Here is a 23,721-nt window from a genome sequence, read left to right on the forward strand (position 1 = left end):
CATTATGTAGAGGCTGAGGTTTCATTCTGTGTTTTACCACCAGCCGTGGCCAATGTGAAGCCCAACTGTTGCTGCATTCCTTTTATTCCACGCTCTGGAATTCCTTCTCTGAACCTCTCTACCTCTCTACCTCCTCCTTTAGGACATTCCTTAAAGCCTACCTCTTTGACCCAAGCTTTTGGTCACCTGTCCTAATATCCCCTTATGTAACTCGGTGTCTATTTTTGTATGATAATCTCTCCTGTAACACGCCGCCCCACATGGTTGAATAGCTTGCCGAAATTCACCCAGGTTTACACAAAGATTGCCACTAGATTGAGATACGACCTAATCCTGATAATTCAAAGTTGATTTTTTTTTTGAGTAAGAAAGTGATAGCAAATCAAACGATGCAAATAACACAGCAAAGTCGGAATTTAGTGCTATGAAAAAAATCAATTATTAAACAATTCGAATTAAGCGACTTTAAATTAAGTATAGACCGTACTGGAGAGAGACAGAGAGAGAACACAAAGTAAAAGATGAACGGCAGTCTTAGTCAGTCAACATTCTGCAGTGAAGCTTAAAAATGATTTTTTAAAAAAATCATCCACAAAAAAGGGGGGAGAAATAATTAGTAAACAAACAAGTGTCTATCAGTCTGGGGGAACTGTTGGTACAATTCAAGACTGAGGCAATGTTTAATGTTGTGGAAAAGATGCTAGTTCTAAAAAAATAACCTACCCTGGGTTCCCCTGACCCTTGGATACAACTTGTTTTTATATACACACCGTATTGTCTCAGAGATATATATTTTTCCTTAAAAACGGATTACCAAAGCTGTTCCGAATGACATCATAATCAGTTTCACCACGTAAAAGGCGCTATATAAATGCAGGTTGTTGTTGTTGGCAATACCAGAGAGTTAACAGTTGTGACATCATTACTGCCAGTTTCCCTTCAATCTGCAACTGGGATTACGGTGGAATTAAGTTTCTCTTGCGTTGGAAGATGATACACATCTTTCGGTGAATGACTGGGCAATAATGAATTGAGGTGGTTCAGGCAAAACTGTAAAGCAGAAGAAGAGGCTGTGTCAAACAAGCTTGTGTTTATTGTCCAAACGCCTTTTAACTTGGTTAACGGTCCCTGTGGTCCAAGGCATTGAATTGTTTTTCTAAATTATTATTTTTCTCAATGTTATAGTGAAGGGATTTTCGGCTGTTTGCGTTTTGGGGAGTCACTTGGGAAGGGATAGTCGATTCTTGTGATGCAATGGCATGGCACTTGAAGCTGTGTTAAATTATAGTTGTCTGTCACCAGGTTATTTCTGTCAGTGGTTTGCAGGACAGTTCACCACCTTGTGCATATATATTCTGGCATCCTGTAAATGAAAAATACACAGTGAGTGGAGACTATGTGTGCAAATTTGGTTTCTCATAACAGTGGGCATGGTTTGTCTCACTGCTGTTTAGTCCCCAGCAACAGCACAGATTCAAAAGGAAGCATTGTTCCCATTTCTCCATTTATGTGAATCAGACAGCAGAAAATCAATGTTCCCTGACTCTCTCTCTCGACTCTTACGCAGTCCAAGATATTTCTGTAAACCTCGACATCTTGCATAATTTTTAACTAAACTCCGCTGGATTTACAGGTACATGAATTCTTCGGTGACTGCAGGGTTACTATGGATACACACGCTGGTTAATGTATGTTTGCATGACGTTGGGAGTAAGCCTAAGGGTTTTATTTCGAGAGTTTTTCAACCCAGTGGTATCTACAAAGAACAGCTTAAACTGCACAAACACAATACTGGGCCTTTACATACCGATCGGGCATCTAGCCGGGTATCAGTGTATCTGTGAGTACCTGAATCACTTTTCATATTTGTCGCACTGATTATGATGTCATTCGGAACAGCTTTGGTAATCCGTTTTTAAGGAAAAATATATATCTCTGAGACAAGACGGTGTGTATATAAAAACAAGTTGTATCCAAGGGTCAGGGGAACCCAGGGTAGTTTTTTTTTAGAACTAGCATCTTTTCCACTACATTAAACATTGCCTCAGTCTTGAATTGTACCAACAGTTCCCCCAGACTGATAGACACCTGTTTTTATCATTTTTAAGCTTCACTGCAGAATGTTTTGACTGATTAAGACTGCCGATTGTCTTTTACTTTGTGTTCTCTCTCTGCCTCTCTCCGGTACGGTCTACACTTAATTTAAAGTCTCTTAATTCGAATTGTCTAATAATTGATTTTTTTTCATAGCACTAAATTCTGACTTTTCTGTGTCATTTGCATCGTTTGATTTGATATCACTTTCTTACTCAAAAAAAATCAACTTTGAATTATCAGGATTAGGTCGTATCTCAATCTAGTGGCAATCTTTGTGTAAACCTGGGTAGATGTGAATTTTGGCAAGCTATTCAACCATGTCGGGGGTGTGACTGCTGAGCCCCGTTAATTTGAAATTGGGTCTCTGTAATTTTGCACTGAAATGATTAAATTATGTACATTCAAATGAGAGAATTTAGATGCAATCGGGTTATGTAGCTTGTAATGTGAGGGCAGAAGTAGAGGTTATGAGTATAAAATTAACCAGGATCAAGTCAGACTCGAGATTAGAAGGATATTCCCCTGGACTGGCTGACATGTTAGTAGGCTCCTCAATAAAGCAGGATTTAAGCACATAATTTAGGTTGTCACTTCAGTACAGTACGGAGGGAGCACTCCACTGTCTTAAGGTGCCATCCTTCAGATGAGTTGTTGGACCAAGATGTCTCCTCGAGATGGTTCATGTCATGTACATGAGAAGATTCCATGGTACTTCTTGAAGAGGAGCAGGCAGTTTTCCTTTTATCTCAGTCAAGAGATTTTTTTTGCTTAACTACCATCACCACAGATACATTAATGCGTCAGTCACTTCATTGCTGTGTGCAGATTGGTTGCTGCGTTCACATAGGTAACACCGGTGAGTAATTCATTCCATGTGAGGTGTTGGAATCATGAAGTGTTACAAAGGAAGGCAACTGGCCGTGGGTAAGAACAATGGAAGGCTGGTTAGGTGCTGGGCGGTTTTATTCGATTCTTTGGGTCAAAAGATTTTCGGTTCAAGTCCCACTCCAGAGACTTGAGCATATAATCTTGGCTGACGCATCAGTGCAGTACTGAGGGAACGCTGCACTGTCAGAGGTGCAGTCTTTCAGATGGGACATTAAACCGAGGCCCCGTCTGCCTTTTCAGGTGGATGTAAAATATCCCATGGCACTATTTTGGAGAAGAGCAGGGGTGTTCTCCCTGGTGTCCTTGCCAATATCACTAAAACCGATGATTACCACATTGCTGTTTGTGGGACCTTGCTGTGCACAAGTTGGCTGCCGCGTCTCCTACATTACAACAGTGACTACACTTCAAAAGTACTTCATTGGCAGTAAAGTGCTTTGGGACGTCATGCAGTTGTGAAAGACGCTGCATAAATGCGCGTCTTTTTTTCTTTCTTATGAAAACAGGAGAAATTTCACCAGAGCATTTAGATAGGACAGCTCCTGATGGAATGCCTTTGCCTTGCTGGGCTGTCTCAGTATCCCTTCAAATCCAAGGTCTGCTGGTACCAAATTGGGTAAAACCAATTGACTTTTCATGTTATAGGCAGCTGAGCAGAGAAAGGCAGACTCATCTGAGAGCCAGAAAGTTATTCATCCTCTGGTACAGTGGCGTGGAATTGCCGAAATTTAAGTGTGGCCTAAATGTTATGGAGGCTATTCTAGTGTGAGCAAGAATGGGCGGACTTTTCCAATGTGCTACTCCCCACAATGTGACACTTCGATTATATAGGTTAGACCATTAAAATAAACTCAAATTTTAAAAAAAGAAAACTTGTTCTGTAATGTACTTCACTGCTGAAATTCTTGTTCAATCAATTTGCCATATAAAAATTTGACTTTTTCACTTTATCCTTTTGATGATTGAAACTGCAAGAGGAATAAAGTGCAACATTTGGAATCAATGAATTGGTCACTCGGTTAGGGAGAAAACCGACGACAATCGATCAGGCAAATCAAGTAGAGAAATCCACTGATCAATTGTCAGCTTGGCTCAGTTGATGACACTCTCTCCTCTGAGTCAGAGGTTATGGGTCAAGCCCCACTCCAGGACTTGAATACATAATCTCGGCTGACACTGCAACACAGTTATGGGCAAATGCTGCATTGATGGAGGTGCTGTCCTTTGGATGAGGCCTGGTTTACCTTTTCAGGTCGATCCTACGGCACTTTTTTGAATAAGAGCAGGGGAGTTCTCCCAGTCTCATCCTCCAACTAACACCGACAAAAACAGAGTTTGGAAGATTTAGGGGTGATCTAATTGTGATGATTAAAGGAGTTGATAGGGTAGATGGAGAGAAATCATTTCCTCTGGTGGAAGAGTCCAGAACAAGGGGGCAGAACCTTAAAATTAGATCGAGGCCATTCAAGGGTGACGTTAGGGAAGCATTTCTTCACACCAAGAATAGTGGAAATCTGGAACTCTCTTCCCCCAAAAAACTGTTGTGGCTGGGGGTCAATTTAAAATTTCAAAACTGAGATTGATAGATTTTTGTTAGTCAAGGGCATTAAGGGTTACGGAGCCAAGGCGGGTAGATGGAGTTATGATACAGATCAGTCATGATCTAGTTGAATGGCGGATCAGGCTCGAGGGGCTGAATGGCCTACTCCTGTTGCTGCGTTCCAAACTGGTATTCCTCATGTTGCTGTATGCAGGTTCTTGCTGTGTGCAGTGCGTTGATGCTTACAAAAAACAGGAACTACACTTACAAAAAAAAAAGTAATCTGTGCAGCACATTGGGACATCCAAAGGTGCTATATAAATGCAAATTCTTTCTTCACGGAATGGAGATGGAGGGACAAACTGGTGAGTGAAGCAACTTGTTTCAGGCGGGTTGGCAATTCACATTTCCCACACATGGCATGTAAGATGTCCTTGCAATATAGTGTTTCCTTTCAACTTTTTCTTTAAACCATGGGAAGGTTTTCGTTTTGACTCGCAGGTTTATTTAAGACCTCCAACCAGCCCATAGATTAGAGCTACATTTACGGTAGATTTTTTAAATATAGTAACAACTGAAGCAGTCAGAGGAAACACATACTTTGCAACACTCAGCATTGAAAATGTGCAGATGCATAAACGCATGTACTGGAAGCTAAATTGTGGTCCGGTCCTCTCCTGTTGCTTTTTGATATTATTTCAAATAAGAGAGTCACGATACAGAGGCCTGTAGAATTTTGGTGTGAAGCCTTGGTGTTACTGATTGGATCAGGATATGGGTTAGACTGGGTGGGAGGGGTTTGGATCAAGTGGGAGGGGTAGAATGGGGCAGGGGTTTGGGTCGGGTGGGAGGAGTTTGGATGGAGCGGGGGAGGTGTTTGGGTCGGGTGGGAGGAGTTTGGATGGAGCGGGGGAGGTGTTTGGGTCGGGTGGGAGGAGTTTGGATGGAGCGGGGGAGGTGTTTGGGTCGGGTGGGAGGAGTTTGGATGGAGCGGGGGAGGTGCTTGGGTCGGGTGGGAGGAGTTTGGATGGAGCGGGGGAGGTGTTTTGGTCGGGTGGGAGGAGTTTGGATGGAGCGGGGGAGGTGTTTGGGTCGGGTGGGAGGAGTTTGGATGGAGCGGGGGAGGTGTTTGGGTCGGGTGGGAGGAGTTTGGATGGAGCGGGGGAGGTGTTTGGGTCGGGTGGGAGGAGTTTGGATGGAGCGGGGGAGGTGTTTGGGTCGGGTGGGAGGAGTTTGGATGGAGCGGGAGGTGTTTGGGTCAAGTGGGAGGGGGTGGATCAGGATGGTACAAAACCATTGGGATATTCTGGTCAGTTACTTTCCACGCTGTTCAGTTTGAGCTTCTCTTGCAGGTTAGTTGTTGCTTTTGACAGCACTTCGGGCTACCAGAAGGTATCCCATTTTGTAGGAATAGTTTTTACTTCCAAGCTGCTATTAACTTGCAAGACATCCATGTAATGGAGAATACCATTTAATCATTTATTCTTGCAGCGAGAAATAAATTCAGTGCAACCATCTGATTCTTCCCCACCACACACACACACACACACACACACACACACACACACACACACACACCAATGTTCCTCCAGCTCATATAGTCTGTTTTGGGGTGTAAACCTCATCATTCTGTATGACTATATTCTGTAGTGTGATCAATCAGCACTGAAATCAGGGGAGTGTAGACAGCTGTAATTGAGAATTGAGCACCTTTATTGCAGTGAAACTGGGATCCTGCTTTACAACCGGCTGTTGAAATGTACATTGGTTAATCTGAGACGGTGATGCTTTAAATGCTGTGTGTTTACTTTACTTTGATATCAGTGGCCTTGGTTGGGGTTAGTGGCTATTGTGTGAAGTAGCAATTTTATTTTGGAAAAAAAATCTCCATTACTGTCCTTTTGGGCCTTTTTCAGACTGTGTCGTGACTCTTGCAGCGAACAGTTTGCGGCCTAACAGCGATTGCTGAAGTTCCTGGGATTTGATGCCGAGTTAAGTGTCACTCAGCGTTGGCCACCCCCGGTACGGAGCGGGGAGGAAGGCAGGGTGCCATGTTGGAGGACCTCCTCATGGCTCTGCTCCTGGGCCTGGCGAGGACAGCCATTCACAGGTGGACCAGATGGTCTTTTCCTGCAGGTCATTTTTGAAGGCGGAAGTGACCAGGAAGGCCCTTCCCTCCTCCAACATATTGAGCACCGATCTTAGATTAAAAATTAACCACAGTGAAAAGACAGTAATATCTTAATAGTCGGATCGAAGTAACTTCAGAGAGAAATTGTGGGGGAGTTCAAAACTAGGGGCCATAAATATAAGATAGTCACTAATAAATTGAATAAGGAATTCAGGAGAAACTACTTGACCCAGAGAGTGGTTAGAATGTGGAACTTGCTACCACAAGGAGTAGTTCAGGTGAATAGCATGGATGCATTTAAGGGGAAACTAGATAAGTACATGAGGGAGAAAGGAATAAGGATATGTTGATAGGGTGAGATGAAGTCAAGAAGGACTTGCGCATATATATATATATAATCACCTATTAAGAACTCAGGACTTCTCAAAGCGCTTTACAGCCAATAAAGTACATTTAAAGTGTGGTCACTGTGTGATGTCGGAAGGTGGAGGCTCTTGTGGAGCATAAACACCGGCATAGACTGGTTGGGCTGAATGGCCTGTTTCTGTGCTGTAAATTCTCTGTAAATTACTCATTCATCATTGCAACATCTATCTCGTTTTACTTGAGGCTGTTTCCAGGGATTGCTCTCTTGTGCTGAGTGGTAAACAAGTGTTGGTTCAGCAGTAAGGCTGACCAATTTTGCACTGGTTTACGTGCTGGTCTGGTTGCTTTGAGAAGTCCTGAGTTCTTAATAGGTGATTATATATATATATATGCGCAAGTCCTTCTTGACTTCATCTCACCCTATCAACATATCCTTATTCCTTTCTCCCTCATGACACTTGTAACAGACGTTTACACATCTGTTAACATGGTTGTACCCACTGGTACAGCAGGGGCACAGCCTTCAGGCTCGGGCTGTTTAATGATTACCTCACTGCTGTATTTGGTGCGTGGGAACCAGCCGTTTTACTCGCTGTTGAGTCATGAAAATGGCAACATTTGTTGCCCAAATTCCTAAAAACGGATCAATTAGAATTTGATTTTATTTTGCTTCCTCTCCGTACCAGAGCAGGCTGTATCTACTGGTGCACTGTTGGATCATAATCACAAGGCAGAGAATGGCCACTCTGCTATCTGGCTTCACAAATGCATTAGATGTCAGGGAACTCCAGAACTATTTTTTTTCAAAAAATATACTTTATTCATGAAATTTGCAACAATACATACAATACAGTTGTCATATCACCTTTCAAACATACACAATACAGATTATACAATTTGCAGGTTACATCAAGTACAGTTCAATGAACACATCGTACATAATTACAGTTCATGACACTCTAGGGTGCCTCATTGCTTTACATTCAATACATATTATTGATTCCAGGTACGTTACATCAATTTGAATTTTACACTCTGCCCGGGGGGTTTTTCCCTGATTGCATCCCCTCGGTAGACAATGGCGGGAAGGTTCTAAACGGTTGCCTTTCCCCACAGAGGGAATTCCAGAACGATTTGTGGTTTTAGGATTAGAATCAGACCAGTCAATGAGAAAAGCCAGTGTTACTAACTTAGTGTGAACTGGGCTTGTGCTGGTCTCAGTAAAGGATGGATTGACAGGCCCATCTGGAGAAGGACGACATGAGCTCAGCAGAAGTACAAAGTTCAGCTCTGAATGAGTTTGATGCTCGCACGAGAACTAAAATGAAAGAAAACGTGCAATTTGTTCCCCACACCTTCTCTTGCCGATAATTTGCTTGGCAGTGTCAGAGTTTGGTACCTGCACTGTGTGCAGAGAGGCATTGGGCAACAGTTGGACGTGGAGATTTCTGTGTGAAGTAAATTAACAGACTCGGTGATTTTTTAAAAAGATTTTACTGTATTTATGAAGAACACTGGAGATCAGTACAAGATCGGTCAGTGATGTTTCACCACTTCAAAATCCTTTCTAGATGATCATTTTATTTAGGCTACAGCAGCTCTTCAAACAAGAGTACACCGCACCACCATCTTAACATGGGTATTGTTTTCACCCCGACTTTTGTCTCTTTTAAGGTGCTGGCTCACGATGAGGGCACAGTTCTTTGGAAACCAACTGTCCTCTGGTACCCTGCCTAAATGGCCATTCTTGGTGTGGGTCCCCAGACAATGGTTGTTGGTCAGCTATTCAACTAATCAACCATCCCAACAGGTCCGATTCTATTGTCACCCAACATCCAGACACTTGAATTTGCTGGTGGGGGTCATTGAAGCAGTGAAAAGCCAGAGTGATTTTTCCATCGAGACTGCCTCTCCCCTCCCCTCCCCCCCCCCCTACAATTATCTCTTTAGCCCAAGGGTGCTGGTACCAATTGTAGTGCCCCCCCAACTGAGATGGTGACAAGTCCAGGAAATAGGATTGTTAATGTGGGAATGAAAGTTTGTGAAATGATTGTGGATGCTGTTGCAAATGTCCAGAGCTTGTTTAAATCTGCAATACTTGTGATAAAGTTTTTAAATGAAGTCACCTAATTAAAGTTAAAATTAAAATATTTCTGGACGTTACCTTATTGCACCTCTGGAAAATGCCCTCTCTTTAAACCCTCTGCCTCTCTCTCCTCCTTTAAGACGCTCTTTAAAACCTATCTCTTTGATCAAGCTTTTGGACGCCTGTCTTAGTATCTCCTGATGTGATTCTGTCAAATTTTGCCTGATTACCCTCCTGCGAAGCGCCTCGGGAGGTTTTACCACATTAAAGGCACTATATAAATGCAAGTTTTTTGTTGTTGTAGCACTGTATAACAGACGTGATGATGTGTAAACGACGTGCTTATAACGCGTGCGTGTGCATATATTTGTTGTAATTAACAGAATGGAGGCCTCCTGCCTCGAGCTCGCTCTGGAAGGGGAGCGGCTGTGCAAAGCTGGAGACTTCAAGGCCGGAGTGGCATTCTTCGAAGCTGCCGTGCAGGTTGGGACAGAGGACTTGAAGACTTTGAGCGCCATCTACAGTCAGCTGGGCAATGCCTACTTCTACCTGAAGGAGTATTCGAAAGCTCTGGAATACCACAAGCACGATCTAACCCTGGCCAGGTGAGTACAGTGAAAGGGAAAACTTGGAAGCGTGAAAGTAATTTGCAGCCTGACTCACAAGGAACTCATTCACAAGGATGCTTGGTTCTCCGAAGTTAGGGATAAGATGTACAGTTAGAGAAATAAATAGGGAGCTTCACCCTGTACCTAATGCATGCTGTTAGCAGACCAGCGTATGCCCAGCAGACAGTTTCTGCAATGGGTGCAGTGACAGAACTATAATGAGCCTATTTTATAAATTCTTGTGTAGGTTGCTTTTTGAAAAAGTGGTAAAATATATTCTGTTGATAGCACAAATATACCTGACCCTGAAGAACACAAAATCTACTGGAGATCGAGTTTAGTAATTACAGTGAAACCTGTATAAATGGACACTCCCCAAAAACGGACACTGATGGAGAGACCCAAATAACTTGCATGGTAAAATATACAAGAGATACTTTGAAACCACGAGCAGTCGCAAATTATGAACTGCGGCCAGCTTTCAATGCACCAAACCTTTTCACAACTTAAAACACGGGACGCAGCAATGTTGCAAAGCTGCTGTATCTGGAACTTTCGCTGAGTCGGCATCACTGGCGCTTCCCCTCGCAGCTTGCTTCCTTTCTGCCCCCAAACTCTCGTGAGGTCAGTATACGCCAGTCAGCGCGAGGCGGCTCTGTCCCGGGGGACTGACTGCTCGCGCGGCTCTGTCCCGGGGGACTGACTGCTCGCGCGGCTCTGTCCCGGGGGACTGACTGCTCGCGCGGCTCTGTCCCGGGGGACTGACTGCTCGCGCGGCTCTGTCCCGGGGGACTGACTGCTCGCGCGGCTCTGTCCCGGGGGACTGACTGCTCGCGCGGCTCTGTCCCGGGGGACTGACTGCTCGCGCGGCTCTGTCCCGGGGGACTGACTGCTCGCGCGGCTCTGTCCCGGGGGACTGACTGCTCGCGCGGCTCTGTCCCGGGGGACTGACTGCTCGCGCGGCTCTGTCCCGGGGGACTGACTGCTCGCGCGGCTCTGTCCCGGGGGACTGACTGCTCGCGCGGCTCTGTCCCGGGGGACTGACTGCTCGCGCGGCTCTGTCCCGGGGGACTGACTGCTCGCGCGGCTCTGTCCCGGGGGACTGACTGCTCGCGCGGCTCTGTCCCGGGGGACTGACTGCTCGCGCGGCTCTGTCCCGGGGGACTGACTGCTCGCGCGGCTCTGTCCCGGGGGACTGACTGCTCGCGCGGCTCTGTCCCGGGGGACTGACTGCTCGCGCGGCTCTGTCCCGGGGGACTGACTGCTCGCGCGGCTCTGTCCCGGGGGACTGACTGCTCGCGCGGCTCTGTCCCGGGGACTGAGCGGTTTCTCTGCTGCTGTGCAGAGAAAGAAAAGAACTCCCCATTCCATTGAAACTTTTTACAGTGCACACAATGACCATTTTGAATATAAGGACACTTGCAGAAAAGGAAAGGAACGCTGATGCCAGTCCCTAAGGTATCCGTAGCTTACAGGTTTCACTGTAGAGATATGGGTAGCTTTGGAGGCACACCATTGTGCTGCCATTTCATAGCACCTTGTGTCAGGAAGCTAATCCATTGGCCCTCTGGGTGGTAGATCTTTGCACTGTGTGTAAATAAATGGTGCCTTACTTGGAGAAATTCAATACAGACGTTTAAATTCCAATAACAAAGCAATTAAGGATTGATCTCTTTCTTTCGAAAGGACCATTGGGGACCGGATTGGTGAAGCAAAAGCCAGTGGCAACCTAGGAAATACATTGAAGGTACTCGGCAGCTTTGATGACGCGATAGCTTGCTGTCAGAGGCATTTGGACATCTCGAAGGAACAGAAGGATAAGGTAATTTTGATTTGTAAATCGAGCGTGCAAGTCTTTGTTTTGTTTATTGAAATGAACTGGCATCCTGTTAAAGGTTGATTCATGCATGGATTGACTTCATGACCTGGACAATCATTGACAAATGTATGGGTAAGTGTTTAATGCAGTGTTAGGTCACACGTCCCACCAGAGCAGCATGTAAACGGCAATCTATGGTGGCTGTGTCACTCCCCATTACAGCAACATCACATCACTGTTCCTATGTTACTGGCCTTTCCAGAAATACAACTACAGTTTAGCTCTAGCAACTGTTTACCGCCCCTCATCACAAGGGCCACGACTCCTTCAGGAGACAATTAATGGTGGCCCACTTGCCTTTCAGTTTGCGCTCATCACATAAAACAAAATCTGCTCTACAATATGATTAGTGTAGGAACAGGAATAGGCCATTCAGCTGTTCCACCATTCAATTCGATCACAGCTGATCTGTATCTTAACTCCATCGACCTGCCTTGGTTGTGTAACCCTTAATACCCTTACCTAACAAAAATCTGTCAACCTCAGTTTTGAAATTTTCCTTTGACCACCCTCCCTCCCCCAGTCTCAACAGCTTTTTGGGGGAAAAGAGTTCCAGATTTCACACTACCCTGTGTGTGAAGAAGTGGTTCCTAACATCACCTTTGAATGGCCTAGCTCTAATGTTAAAGTTATGCCCTCCTTTATAAACATGTATTCTACTTTGCAAACACTTTTTGATCTATATAATTAATTTATATGGAAGAAATACAGTTTGGTGATCATGTGGAGCAGCATCTCCAGTCCAGATAAGTGAGTGCATTCCTTTTGGGGGAGAATAGGATTTCTGAATCTATAGTTGTCAAAGCACTTTCCTTGGAATCAACCCTTGGGTGCACAGAATCGGCTAGCTGAAGAATGAGCAGCAACAGCATTGAGACTGGCTGGGGCATTGTCCTAGGAAACGGGGAAAAATATACACAAGAGAAAACGTCAGCTAACGACACTCAATGAGGTTTTGAACTTTGAAATAGTTCACAACCATAAGTAATCTTGTGTACTTGCTACAGTAATAAAGAAAGAACTAGCATTTATATGGCACCTAACATGACCTCAGGAAGTCCCAAAGTGCTTTACAGCCAATGAAGTACTTTGAAAGTGCAGTCACTGTTGTAATGCAGGGGAAATGTGGCAGCCAACTTCTGTGCAGCAAGATCCCTCAAACCGCAGTGAAATAAGTAACCAGAAAATCTGTTTGGTGATCTTAGTTGAGGGATAAATGTTGGCCAGAACACCAGGAGAACTCCCCCACTGTTATTTGAATAGTGGCGTGGGATCTTTTAAGCGCACCTGAGAGGGCAGATAGGGCCTCGGTTTAACGTCTCATCCAAACGACAACACCTCCGACAGTGCAGCACTCCCTCAGTACTGCTCTGGCATGTCGGCCTAGATTATGAGCTCAAGTCTCTGGAGTGGGACTTGAACCCACAACCTTCTGGCTCAGAGGCGAGTCTGATAGCTTAAGAGCTTTACTGTAACAGCTTAAAATGTTAGAGACATTTGTAGGTTTGGAAATAGGTTTGTGTTAGTTGCAATTGAGTTGCCTTATTGAACAGTAAAACTGAAATAGTTAGTTTTAACACCTGGAAGTCTTCAATTTTGAACATTAAATGACTTTGTAGTGTGAGGTGGATCATTGAATCTTGTGGGATTTTTTTTAAAGTAACTACACTATTGGATATGCTTTGTGCTGTGCTCCCTGTGAATTGATGGCAATGTGAATACATGAATGTGTTTAACACAGTGTGAGATATTATATTGAGGTAGGAAGAATAAGGAGGCCACATACTACTTGGATAATAAGTGTCTAAATGGGGTAGAAGAGCAAAGGGATCTGGGGTACAGATACACAAAGCACTAAAAGTAGCGATGATGGTCAATAAGGCCATTTAAAAAAAAAAGCAAACCAAGCACTGGGGTTCATTTCTAGAGGAATAGAATTGAAAAGCAGTGATGTTTATGTTAAACTTGTACAGAACCTTGCCTAGACCACACACTGTGCACAGTTCTGGTCTCCATATTATAAAAAGGATCTAGAGGCACCGGAGAGGGTACAAAAAGGATTCGCAAGGGTGATACCAGAACTGAGAGGATACACTTATCAGGAAAGGCTGATCAGGCTGGGGCTCTTTTCTCTAGAAAAGAGAGGACTGAGGGGTGACCTGATTGAGGTCTTTAAAATTATGAAGGGGTTGATAAGGTAGACGTAAAGAAGATATTTTCACTTGTGGAGATGAAAACTAATGGCCATAATACAAAATAGTCACCAATAAATCCAGTAGGGAATCCAGGAGAAAATTCTTAACCCAGGGAGTGGTGAGAATGTGGATCTGGCTACCACACGGAGTAGTTGAGGCGAATAGCATAGATGCATTTAAGGGGAAGCTAGATAAACACATGAGGGAGAAAGGAATTGAAAGATATGGACCAGTTGGGCTGAATGGCCTGTTTCTGTGCTCTATGTAATTCTATGTAAGTGCAGCTGGTAGCTGAACCATTCAATGTGCTGCCTTTCAGTTCCTGGTCTCTGCTGAATTAGTGGGTATCTGGAAACAGGGTCAACACTTCGATTTTCAGTTATTGTCAGCCCTCGCTTTTCAGTTTAGAAGGATTGGGGAATACTCTGCTCTGGGAGGTGGATGTGGAGTTCCGGTTTTGTCGATAATTTTGGGCGGAGGGATCAGATCTAAACATTTCATTGCCTAAATAGCACATTTTACAGTTTGAAGACCAATGGCCATTTGAATTTGCGTTGTACAACATTCACAGATTTTTAAAAATCTGGAGCATCTTTTAATCTGCTCACAAATGTCTGTAAAACGTATCAAGAATGGCAAAAATAAACACTCACACGGGCACCCAACTCTTTGTCAAAGAATTTTTGCTGTGCGTTATTTTGAAAACCCAGTATAACCAGTGTGTGTCCCTATACGTAATTCCGGCAGTATTAATCAGAATAGCATTTTAAGGGATATTAGAGAAACAAATGGATAAACATAATATTGGCACTAAATTAAATTCCAAACACACTGTGTTCCAGGTTAACAGCCATTTCAACTAGCTCAGCAATTTGTTTCTTAAATGCAAAACTTATTTTCACAATTTTCTTACCTAAAACACAGCTGAGGAGTAGAGTGAAACTTTTCGCAAGTCTCCGAATCAGAACTTCTTTTATGGAGGCACACCTGCTAAAATTTCTAAATATTGACCTACAACTTCTGGATTCCAAACATTTCAAATGGAAACTCTCTGGACAGCCCATAGTATCCTAATAATCTCAGCTATTTCCTAAAGTCCCACAGTATTTTGAAAGTTGGTGTGAGCTCACAATCTTCCATACGTTGCTTTCTCGACTTAAAGAGCTAACCTCAAACTTGCCTCCCTTCCAGAATCTGGCACTGAAAGTCAGGTCCAGTAACGCGCACGTATTGTGTTGGTGACATTATTGTGCGCATTGCTTGTGTAGATCGTCACTTAGTGTGCGACTAAAACGTTAACCTGTCTTCAGATGCTTTGTGGACCTGCTGTGTATTTCCAGCACTTTCAATTTAAAATTTCTAAACCCATCTCTGGGGCACACTGTCCTATAGTGCATTGAAATGAACTGGTAATGTTGTAATGGTGATGGATGTTGTTCTTGCTTGTTCCAGAGGTGGTGTTGTAACCTCCCTCAGCCTGTTGCAACAAACACAGCCAAAAAGACACGGGGCTGGAATTTGCTGAAAAAATAATGGTGTGTGAATGATGCAGGCCGCTATTAATCTGCAAATCAGCCAGCAACTTGTGGCGAGCAAGAGATACCCTGTGAATTGTGAATTGCTCTGCCGTTAGCTTCGCGAAGACGGCCTCTCGTCTTAACCTCCCCGTGACTTTAATGATTTGCTGTATTTGCATGTTAATTGCTCTTTAAATTCACCACAGAAACCTAAGTCTAGTAATTAATAGCATAAGTTTCCTTTTAACGTCATGATAATTGTTAATGACTGCCTGCCAACCAACCTCACCGGCCCGGAAAATGAACAATTTAAACTTTGGAGTCAAATTTTAAATTTTACATTTTTTTTTCTTAATTTTCCTTTCTGTCTTTTTTTTCTCTCTTTTAATCTAATCTTTCTTTCCCTCTCTTTTTATTTCTCTTTCTGTAACTGATTTGACATTGAATTCACCCACCTTCTCAGTCCTCCTTATGTTTATTTCTCAATCCTTAAATCTCATCGGGTAAGGAGATACATTGTTAGTCCCGTCGTTCACCAAGGTCCTAGGTGTTCCGTTGCCCTCTCCGCGCTGTTATCAACTTACAGGGCAAAAGCATTGTTAGCTGAAGTGTGCAGGAAAAAGTCTAACTAACGGCAGACACCACGAGATGCCTCACTCCAGCAAATTCCGGGCCAATATGAACTGTGAGCAACACCATGGGAGGTTGATGAGTCAACGTATCACTTCCTTGCATCGTTAAATGTACTGGAGTATTAGAATCTAGTATGAGTATTTATTCCAGCCAGGTGGAAAACCTGCATATTTAACAATTATTTTTTTTAAAAAACAGGCTAGTCTAATTTTGTAATTTTCCAGCTTTCCTCGGCCACTGGACATGCGATCGACCACAATAAGAGGAAAATTCCAGATGGTAACACAATGAAATCTATAAACATTTTCCATTTTTATTTCTTCAACCAAAAATGGTACTATAGTTGTTAAAAGGTTAAAGAATAGATTTTCCTGATAGATTTAAAACAGGCAGTTATGTAAACATTTAAATGCTGAAGAATTGAAAGGAGAGGAACGCATTGATGTTCCTTCAGTCGAAAAAAACTGGAGGTTTAAATTATCCTCTTTGATTCTGCTAACCTTGTGAATTGCTCACATAGCTTGTGCGGAGGACGTTCTATAGGTTGCTATGGTGATGTTCATTCTTCTCCTCATTATTATTTTCTCCCTGTCTCTAACATTCATAACCTCGTCACTCCCAATTACTGATGTAAAATGGTTTCGTTTAAACACTGTTGATGGGAGGAGAAAGAAACTGCTGTGCACTTGCAGAACGACTCCATTGATAGCGCACGGTTAGGAGCTTGACAGCCTTGTGCAGTTTTATAGCTTCAGCAGATCTGTTAAATACTGCACATTTGGTCAGCTGTCTACAGCAAAGTAATACTAGCTGCAGAATGCAGAATACACAGCTTTTCATCAAATCCAAATCCAATCACTTGATGGTTATTATGCATTAAATATCAGCAGTTTCAAATGCATCTTTTTGTGGTCAAGGCCATTTGAGGCCTGTCCAAGCAACTCCACTCTGCAGTCTGTGGCTTATTTCTCTGCCTGATATATTAACTGTGTATTGGGTATTCATTCACTGCCATGAGCTGGCAACTGCATTGTCCACTTGCCCTCTACACAGTAGGTTGTGTTGTTCCCACCTAGTGGTGCTTTCCACAATGCTGAAGGTTGATATTGGTTGCACAGCTGATGAGGGAACACCGGACAACGGCTGCTGGAAGATGCTAATCTTGTGGCCAGATATCAGAACACATGGTCGTGTGGCCAGGGCTTGGTGCCGACCAGGATTTGGTTGCAGAGAGGCAAGCAACTGCTGCTGAAGCTCCACACCTCTTGGCAGGTGGGACCACCATTTGATAGGGTGTATGGCCTTGCTGTGGTCAAGAGGACCATGGTTCACTGCCGCTCGCGAGGAGCTCCTGCTCTTGGTGTCTGTTGTCATCGAGCATGGGCTGAAGTCGACACTTAATGACCAACTAATAATGGGATGGCGGGGGAGGAGGGTGGAGAGAAGGAGGGAAGTGAGTCCCTTTGGGTTTGAGGTGGCTGCAACATAACTTCCATCACATGATCAAGATGAGAATCGAGTCGTCTTCCTGTAGCAGACTCGGTGATCCAGTACCTGAAGCAGACAGGCCTTCAGTACTCCAGTTCACTGTTGATGATTGACCTGCCAACCTGACACACTAATGGAAAAAGAGGCTGGGATACTTCTCGTGCTGGTCAGGGTGACCCTTCAATCCTACATTTTAACAGGGATGGTGCTTCTCTGTGGACAAGCAGCTTTCTGTATTGATGAGTTGCACAGTTTTAGCGGTTATACTGGAGCATTACCCACAATTACACTTGTGGGTCCCAAATCTTTGACTGTTCCAGGTTGTGCCTAAGCTTTCTGAACTGTGGAATGTGTGTCAATGGGGAAAGAATGTGCTGTACATAGCAGACAAATATAAACTCTAGACGTGTCTATTTCTCACTAGTTTGGAGACTCTTAAGCATGGTGGTAGATTTCCTTGTGCGTCCAACCTGGCTGGCAAAAAAAAATTGAGCTGCTGCATGATTTAATTTCCGTAGCAGTCGTTGCCGTGCTTTGTACTCAGTGAGCGCCACATAGAACGGGGTTGACTGAAAGCTGTATTTCCCATGATCATGTCCAGGCCCTCAGTGGTGTGCTTCAGGTAAGATATGAATTCCACCTGGAATAATTTTTTTTAAAAAAAGAAACGTGATGGTTATTTTCTCCTAACTTTATGGAACGCCAGTGTGTGTGCATTTTGCTGCCTGCATTTAATTGCCAGTTTTGCATAGATGGAGCGCTGTTTGCCCGGTGTGGACACTCCAATCTCCAAAAACCTCAAACAGGCAACCAGTGTACCAAGAATTGGACATATTAAACGCAGTTTTCCAAATACCTGGAGGAGTAATGGCAAACAGAAATGCAGGTGCCAGGGCAAGAGCCCCCTCAAAGGCATCAGCTGTGGCTCAACGGGTAGCACGCTAACCTCTGAGTCAGAAGGTTGTGGGTTCAGGTCCCACTCCAGAGACATGAGCACAAAATCTAGGCTGACCGAGGGAGAGCTGCATTGTCAGAGGTGCCGTCTTTAGGACGCAACGTTAAATCAAGGCCCCATCTGCCCTCTCAAAGAATTGCAGGGGAGTTCTCAACGGTGTCCTGGCCAATATCTATCACCTAAAAACAGATGATCTGGTCATTATCACATTACTGTTTGTGGGACCTTGCTGCGTGCAAATTGGCTGCCACATTTCCTACATTACAACAGTGACGACACTTCAAAAGTACTTAATTGGCTGTGAAGCATTTTGGGACGTCCTGAGGTCTGAAAGGCGCTGTATAAATGCAAGTCTTTAAAAGCAAGGAGGAAGAACAGCGTAAATGTCCCGAATTGCATGATCTGCCTGCTTGCATATAAATTTAGAAATGGACATCCATTTATTATATACAATCAGTATTAACATTGAACGTTATTCCATTCAAATTGAGATTGGTCATTATAGCTGACGATTCATTACAATTGGGTAGATTACACAGTGGGGTCTGCTGCATTTTTCTAATCAACGAAGGTATTGTACTGTCTCATTTTGATTCAGAAGGTCTTGAAGTCGGAACCCTTCTTTGACTTAATACAGAACTGTTCATTTGGAGTCATAGTAACTACAGCCTGATAATCTTCCACCCATTCTCTCTGCAAGGCTAAACCCAGTAGACAGATGATATCAGACTTTATATTGCTGAGGGATTTTCCAGTGTTTAGGCTCAATCTGATGAGTATACCATGGATAATTATACCCTCATGAATCAGTTACTAGATTACTGATGGAAATCTGCCATTACATAAACCCTTGTGGTTTACTGGTCAGAAGGAATAATAGAATTCTGCACCACAATTAGCTATGGTGCGGAATAACTGAAGTAATATATTGGTTTTGTTAAATAAAGTGCTCTATTTCTGTTAACTATTACATATACTAAATGATTCACCATTAACTCAACTGTTCAAGAACAGAAAGTGCGGAAAGTTCACGTCCGTCAGTGCCTGAAAGAGGAAGATTTATGTTTTGAGTGGTTGTTGCTGTATTTTAGATACAATAACTACTTGCATTCATGAAACGCTTTCAACATAAACATTCCGAGGCACTTCAAGATCGAGGTCGATAAGGGAACGGATGCCAAGCCATGAAAGGAGAGATGGGAGGAGTTCCCCAGAGCTCGGTTGAAAAGATCGGTGTTGAAAAGGTTTATCAAGGCGGAGAGGGAAGTGGAAAGATGTCCGGAGATGTCCCAGAGAGCAGGGCTGAAGCCGTTGAAGGCTCTGCCACCAGTTATTTTTAGGGGCAGGGGTTAGATGTATATAAGGCCAGATTTTGAGGACCCAGAAGATGCTGGAAGAGGGAGGTGGCAAAAGTACGGACAAGGGTTTCAGAGGTCAAGGGGATTGGGCAGTGTGTGGACAATGCAGAGGAGATGAAATAAATGCTCGGTGATGGACAAGATGTGGCTTAGCTCATTCAAGCAGGCGGCTGGGGTTTTTGCACAGTCTGGTTCAGCTTGAATGAGTGGCTCAGGAGAGGGATGGCAAGGGAGCAGATTTTGTGTTGGGTCCAAAAAGCTATGGCTTTGGTCTTCCTGATGGTCAGCTGGAGGAAGTTGAGGTTTATCCATGACTTAATGTTGGGCAAGTAGTCTGACGACACGGAGGAGGCCGTGGGATTCAGCGAGGTGATGAGGTAGACCTGGGTACCATCAGCGTACATGTGGAAATTGATCCTGTGCCTGTGGATGATGTTGCCAAGAGTCACCTTATAGATGAAGAACAGGAGGGGCCAAGATTAGATCCTTGGGCAACTCCGGATCTAACAGTCTGGGGAAGGAAGGAAGACATTGCTGGAGATGTTTTGGCTGCGTTTGAATATATAGGTACGGAACCATCTCAGGGCAGTCCAATGGAGCTGGACGTTGGAGGAGGGTGGCATGGTCAACTGTGTCACATACTGCAGAGAGGTTGAGGAAGCCAAGGTGAGAGCCTGCAGCATGGTCACCAATACACACACACTTACTGAGGGAGAGGAGAGGAGTGTCGTGCTCTGTAACTGCCTGAGTGCTGCAGAAATAACAGCATTTATAATTCACAAGCCCTTTAGGTTCGGCCATTATGTTAGCGCATTGGATGTTACGGGTTGTGCCTTTAGCAGTAATTTGCCACTTATAGCCAATGATTGTAGTTAACATTTGTTTAACTGCCATCATTATCTCCACTCATGAAAGTGAAGTAAAATAAACTAAAGCAGGCTGAATAGAACCAAGTGCTGGAAGTGCACAATTAGTTCTTCAGCAGGTGAAAGAAAAAGCCAGGTTAACGTGGAGTTCTGACAAAGGGTCTTCACCCTGTCTTTCTCTTTCACACTGATGTGTTGTGTGTTTCCAGCAATTCCTTTATTTCACATTGCAAGGTTTGTTTTTCTTCTCTCTCCGACAAACCAGACTGCTTGGTGGTTTAACAAGTCTTTACCTTGTCTTTGACCTCGCTCTCTGAGGAATAGCAACTGCTGAAGTAATTTAATTCCTAACAGTGAAAAAGTAAATTTGTACTACATATAGTTTTTCACATTGATGGCAATTAATTGATGATGCATTTGTAGGCAGTGGTATGATAATCCGAGAGCTCTTGTATTTGCTTTACATGGTTTGGCAACATAGATGATTTGATAAATTATAGCTTCCCATAAAATCACTAAAGAGCCCTGTCTCTGTCCATTTTTGAGGAGCAGATGCACGGAGTTAGATGAAGGGTAAAGAGATTCCATTGCAGTGAGTCTGTTCTGCATCATTGAGAATATTTGTGCTTTGAATGTTGTCCGTCTGCACATTGACTGCTTTTGTCTTCTGATTTTTAATCCAGTCCTAACTGGGTGTTTTCTTTTTAATATGTCAACATATTTTTTGTTTAAACATTAAATTCTGATAGCTTCATGGGGTGGGGGAGGTGAAAGAACTGGCTCAGAGGAATTGTCAAGTGCAATATAGCTCTATAGTAACTACCAGTGCGGAAGGTGGTAGAGTATTTAACACACAGGCAAGATTGATAATCACACTATTACCTTCGAAGTTCCAGCCTTGTCCTAATTCATGTCTCAATGCTACTAATTGGATTCACCTCCCTGTACTATTTGGAAATAACCAGTCAATTAATTTGTAAAGTGTGCATTGAATTTCCCGCATGTGTTCCTGGTATTTGTCACATTTTTTTTCCCGTTGGAAGTAGTTCTGTAATAAAAACAGAGAAATCAGTGACATTACACACTGTTATTTTTCCTGCAGTCCTGCGCTTAGCATTACAACTGAGAACTGGAGATATTGTTTTTTCTTTCGTGACTCTCAAATTTAAGCCTAAATTATTAATCAGGATTTTCAAAACCAAATGTTCATCCCGTAAACCTTCTCGATACTCTCTTTCCCCCCCAGGTTGGTGAAGCACGAGCACAGTACAATATTGGGAATGTTTTCCATGCCAAAGGGAAACAGCTGTCTTGGACCGTGGCCCATGACTCTGGAGACTTACCTGATGAAGTGAAGGAAACTTTAGAGACAGCCACCGAGTACTATGAGTGAGTAATGCAGCATCTGCACGTTGGGCTTATAAATTGAACACTTGGGAGGAAAGAGCACCAATCGAAACTGATGTTAAAAATGTGTTCTGGCTACCCATGAGGAACGGACAATGCGCACACAACATTCCTCCTGCTCATACAATGAAGAAACCATGACAATATTATGTTTTTTTGCTATTAAAGCATTCTGACTCCATAAAAGCAACACAATAAATGCGCGTCCCCGGGACCCCCTAAACGCGCGTCCCCGGGACCCCCTAAACGCGCGTCCCCGGGACCCCCTAAACGCGCGTCCCCGGGACCCCCTAAACGCGCGTCCCCGGGACCCCCTAAACGCGCGTCCCCGGGACCCCCTAAACGCGCGTCCCCGGGACCCCCTAAACGCGCGTCCCCGGGACCCCCTAAACGCGCGTCCCCGGGACCCCCTAAACGCACGTCCCCGGGACCCCCCTCTTCTCGCCACCATAAACGAAAACATGTCTTTCTTTAACTCTGTGCCTCAATAGTCTCACTCTCTCGCGCTCTCGTCAGGACGGAGCTGGAGCTCTTGGAGGGAGGGAGGGACAGAGAGAACCTCGAGGGAGGAGTGGCCTGGCAGAAAGGGTAAATTAGCCAGGATGGAGGAGGAATCGGAGGGTGGGGGGTGGAGAAAGGAGAAGTAACAGAGAGCTTTCATAGCTGAAAGGGTTGAAATTTCTTAAGACTTCATTGGCCTTATACTAATCTTGGAATATTTACCAAAAATTATCCCAATCTTCAGATCTCATTGATTCCGATGCTTTGTGTTCAGCATGTACCAACTCAAACTTCTAATAGGTTTGCTATGATACTAATCATGCAATATTACACACTTGACACAAGACTACTACTTGCATAAATACTCTGCTTCCACAGCCATATGAGTGGTGAAGATATATTATGGATTGACCAAGTTTGCAGACTGATCCACACGTGACACTAAACTGTGTAACTTACAAGGCCTGATGCCTTTTGGTGATAATTACTGTGCTTCACTAATACTCCACTAATCCACTTCATTCAAACAACAGCAACTTGCATTTATATAGCACCTATAACGGAGTAAAAACGTTCCCAAGGTGCTTCGCAGGAACGTTGTCAATCAAAATTTGACAATATTTATATGTCCCCTGTCGTATGAATTGAGATTCATTATTTGATAGACCTGGGCAACAAAAAGAAATTGGTTTGTCTGTTCATTTGAATCAGCTGTCTGTTTCTTCCTGTGGAAGGGAATGCATTATGTGATGTCCATTAACGTAAAATACAGTCTTAACAATTGCAGTTAGTTTCAGAAGTATCGTTTTGGAAGCAAAGGATTGATATGATTCTGCTTATAATTGAGGCTATTACTTTTTCGGCGTCGAGTACTAAATTTGATGATTTGACTTTGAATTTTGGAAAATATATTTTTTTTTAAAGTGAGAAATCGAGATAAAAGACATCTGTTTCATTTTAAAACTTTGCACAATTTGATAATAGCTAGCAAGCGAAATGGAAAAATTTACATTGGAGCAGGTCTTCTGTGGTCACAAGATAATTAGGAACGAGGAAGGCCATTCGGCCCATCTTAATGTATCCATTCAGAAAGTTCCTGATGTCGCCTCCTCCCCCCACCCCCACTGTTTCCTAAATGATTCCAGGGTTTTGCCTCCCCATCTCTATGTGGAGGTCTATTGCACATGTTGATCATTGTGTGTGTGT

The 23,721-nt window shown here is 43.7% G+C and overlaps 1 protein-coding gene across 1 annotated transcript in view; it reads left to right on the forward strand.

The window, feature by feature from the left end:
• The window catches only part of gpsm1b (G protein signaling modulator 1b), a 228,485-nt gene that overhangs the window by 51,927 nt on the left and 152,837 nt on the right, over positions 1–23,721 (forward strand). The window contains 3 exon segments of the mRNA XM_067969883.1: positions 9,492–9,713; positions 11,403–11,538; positions 21,854–21,996. Coding sequence (XP_067825984.1) covers positions 9,492–9,713; positions 11,403–11,538; positions 21,854–21,996 — 501 coding nt within the window.

This window comes from Heptranchias perlo, chromosome 31 (genome assembly GCF_035084215.1).
Source record: "Heptranchias perlo isolate sHepPer1 chromosome 31, sHepPer1.hap1, whole genome shotgun sequence".
Classification (NCBI taxonomy): domain Eukaryota; kingdom Metazoa; phylum Chordata; class Chondrichthyes; order Hexanchiformes; family Hexanchidae; genus Heptranchias; species Heptranchias perlo.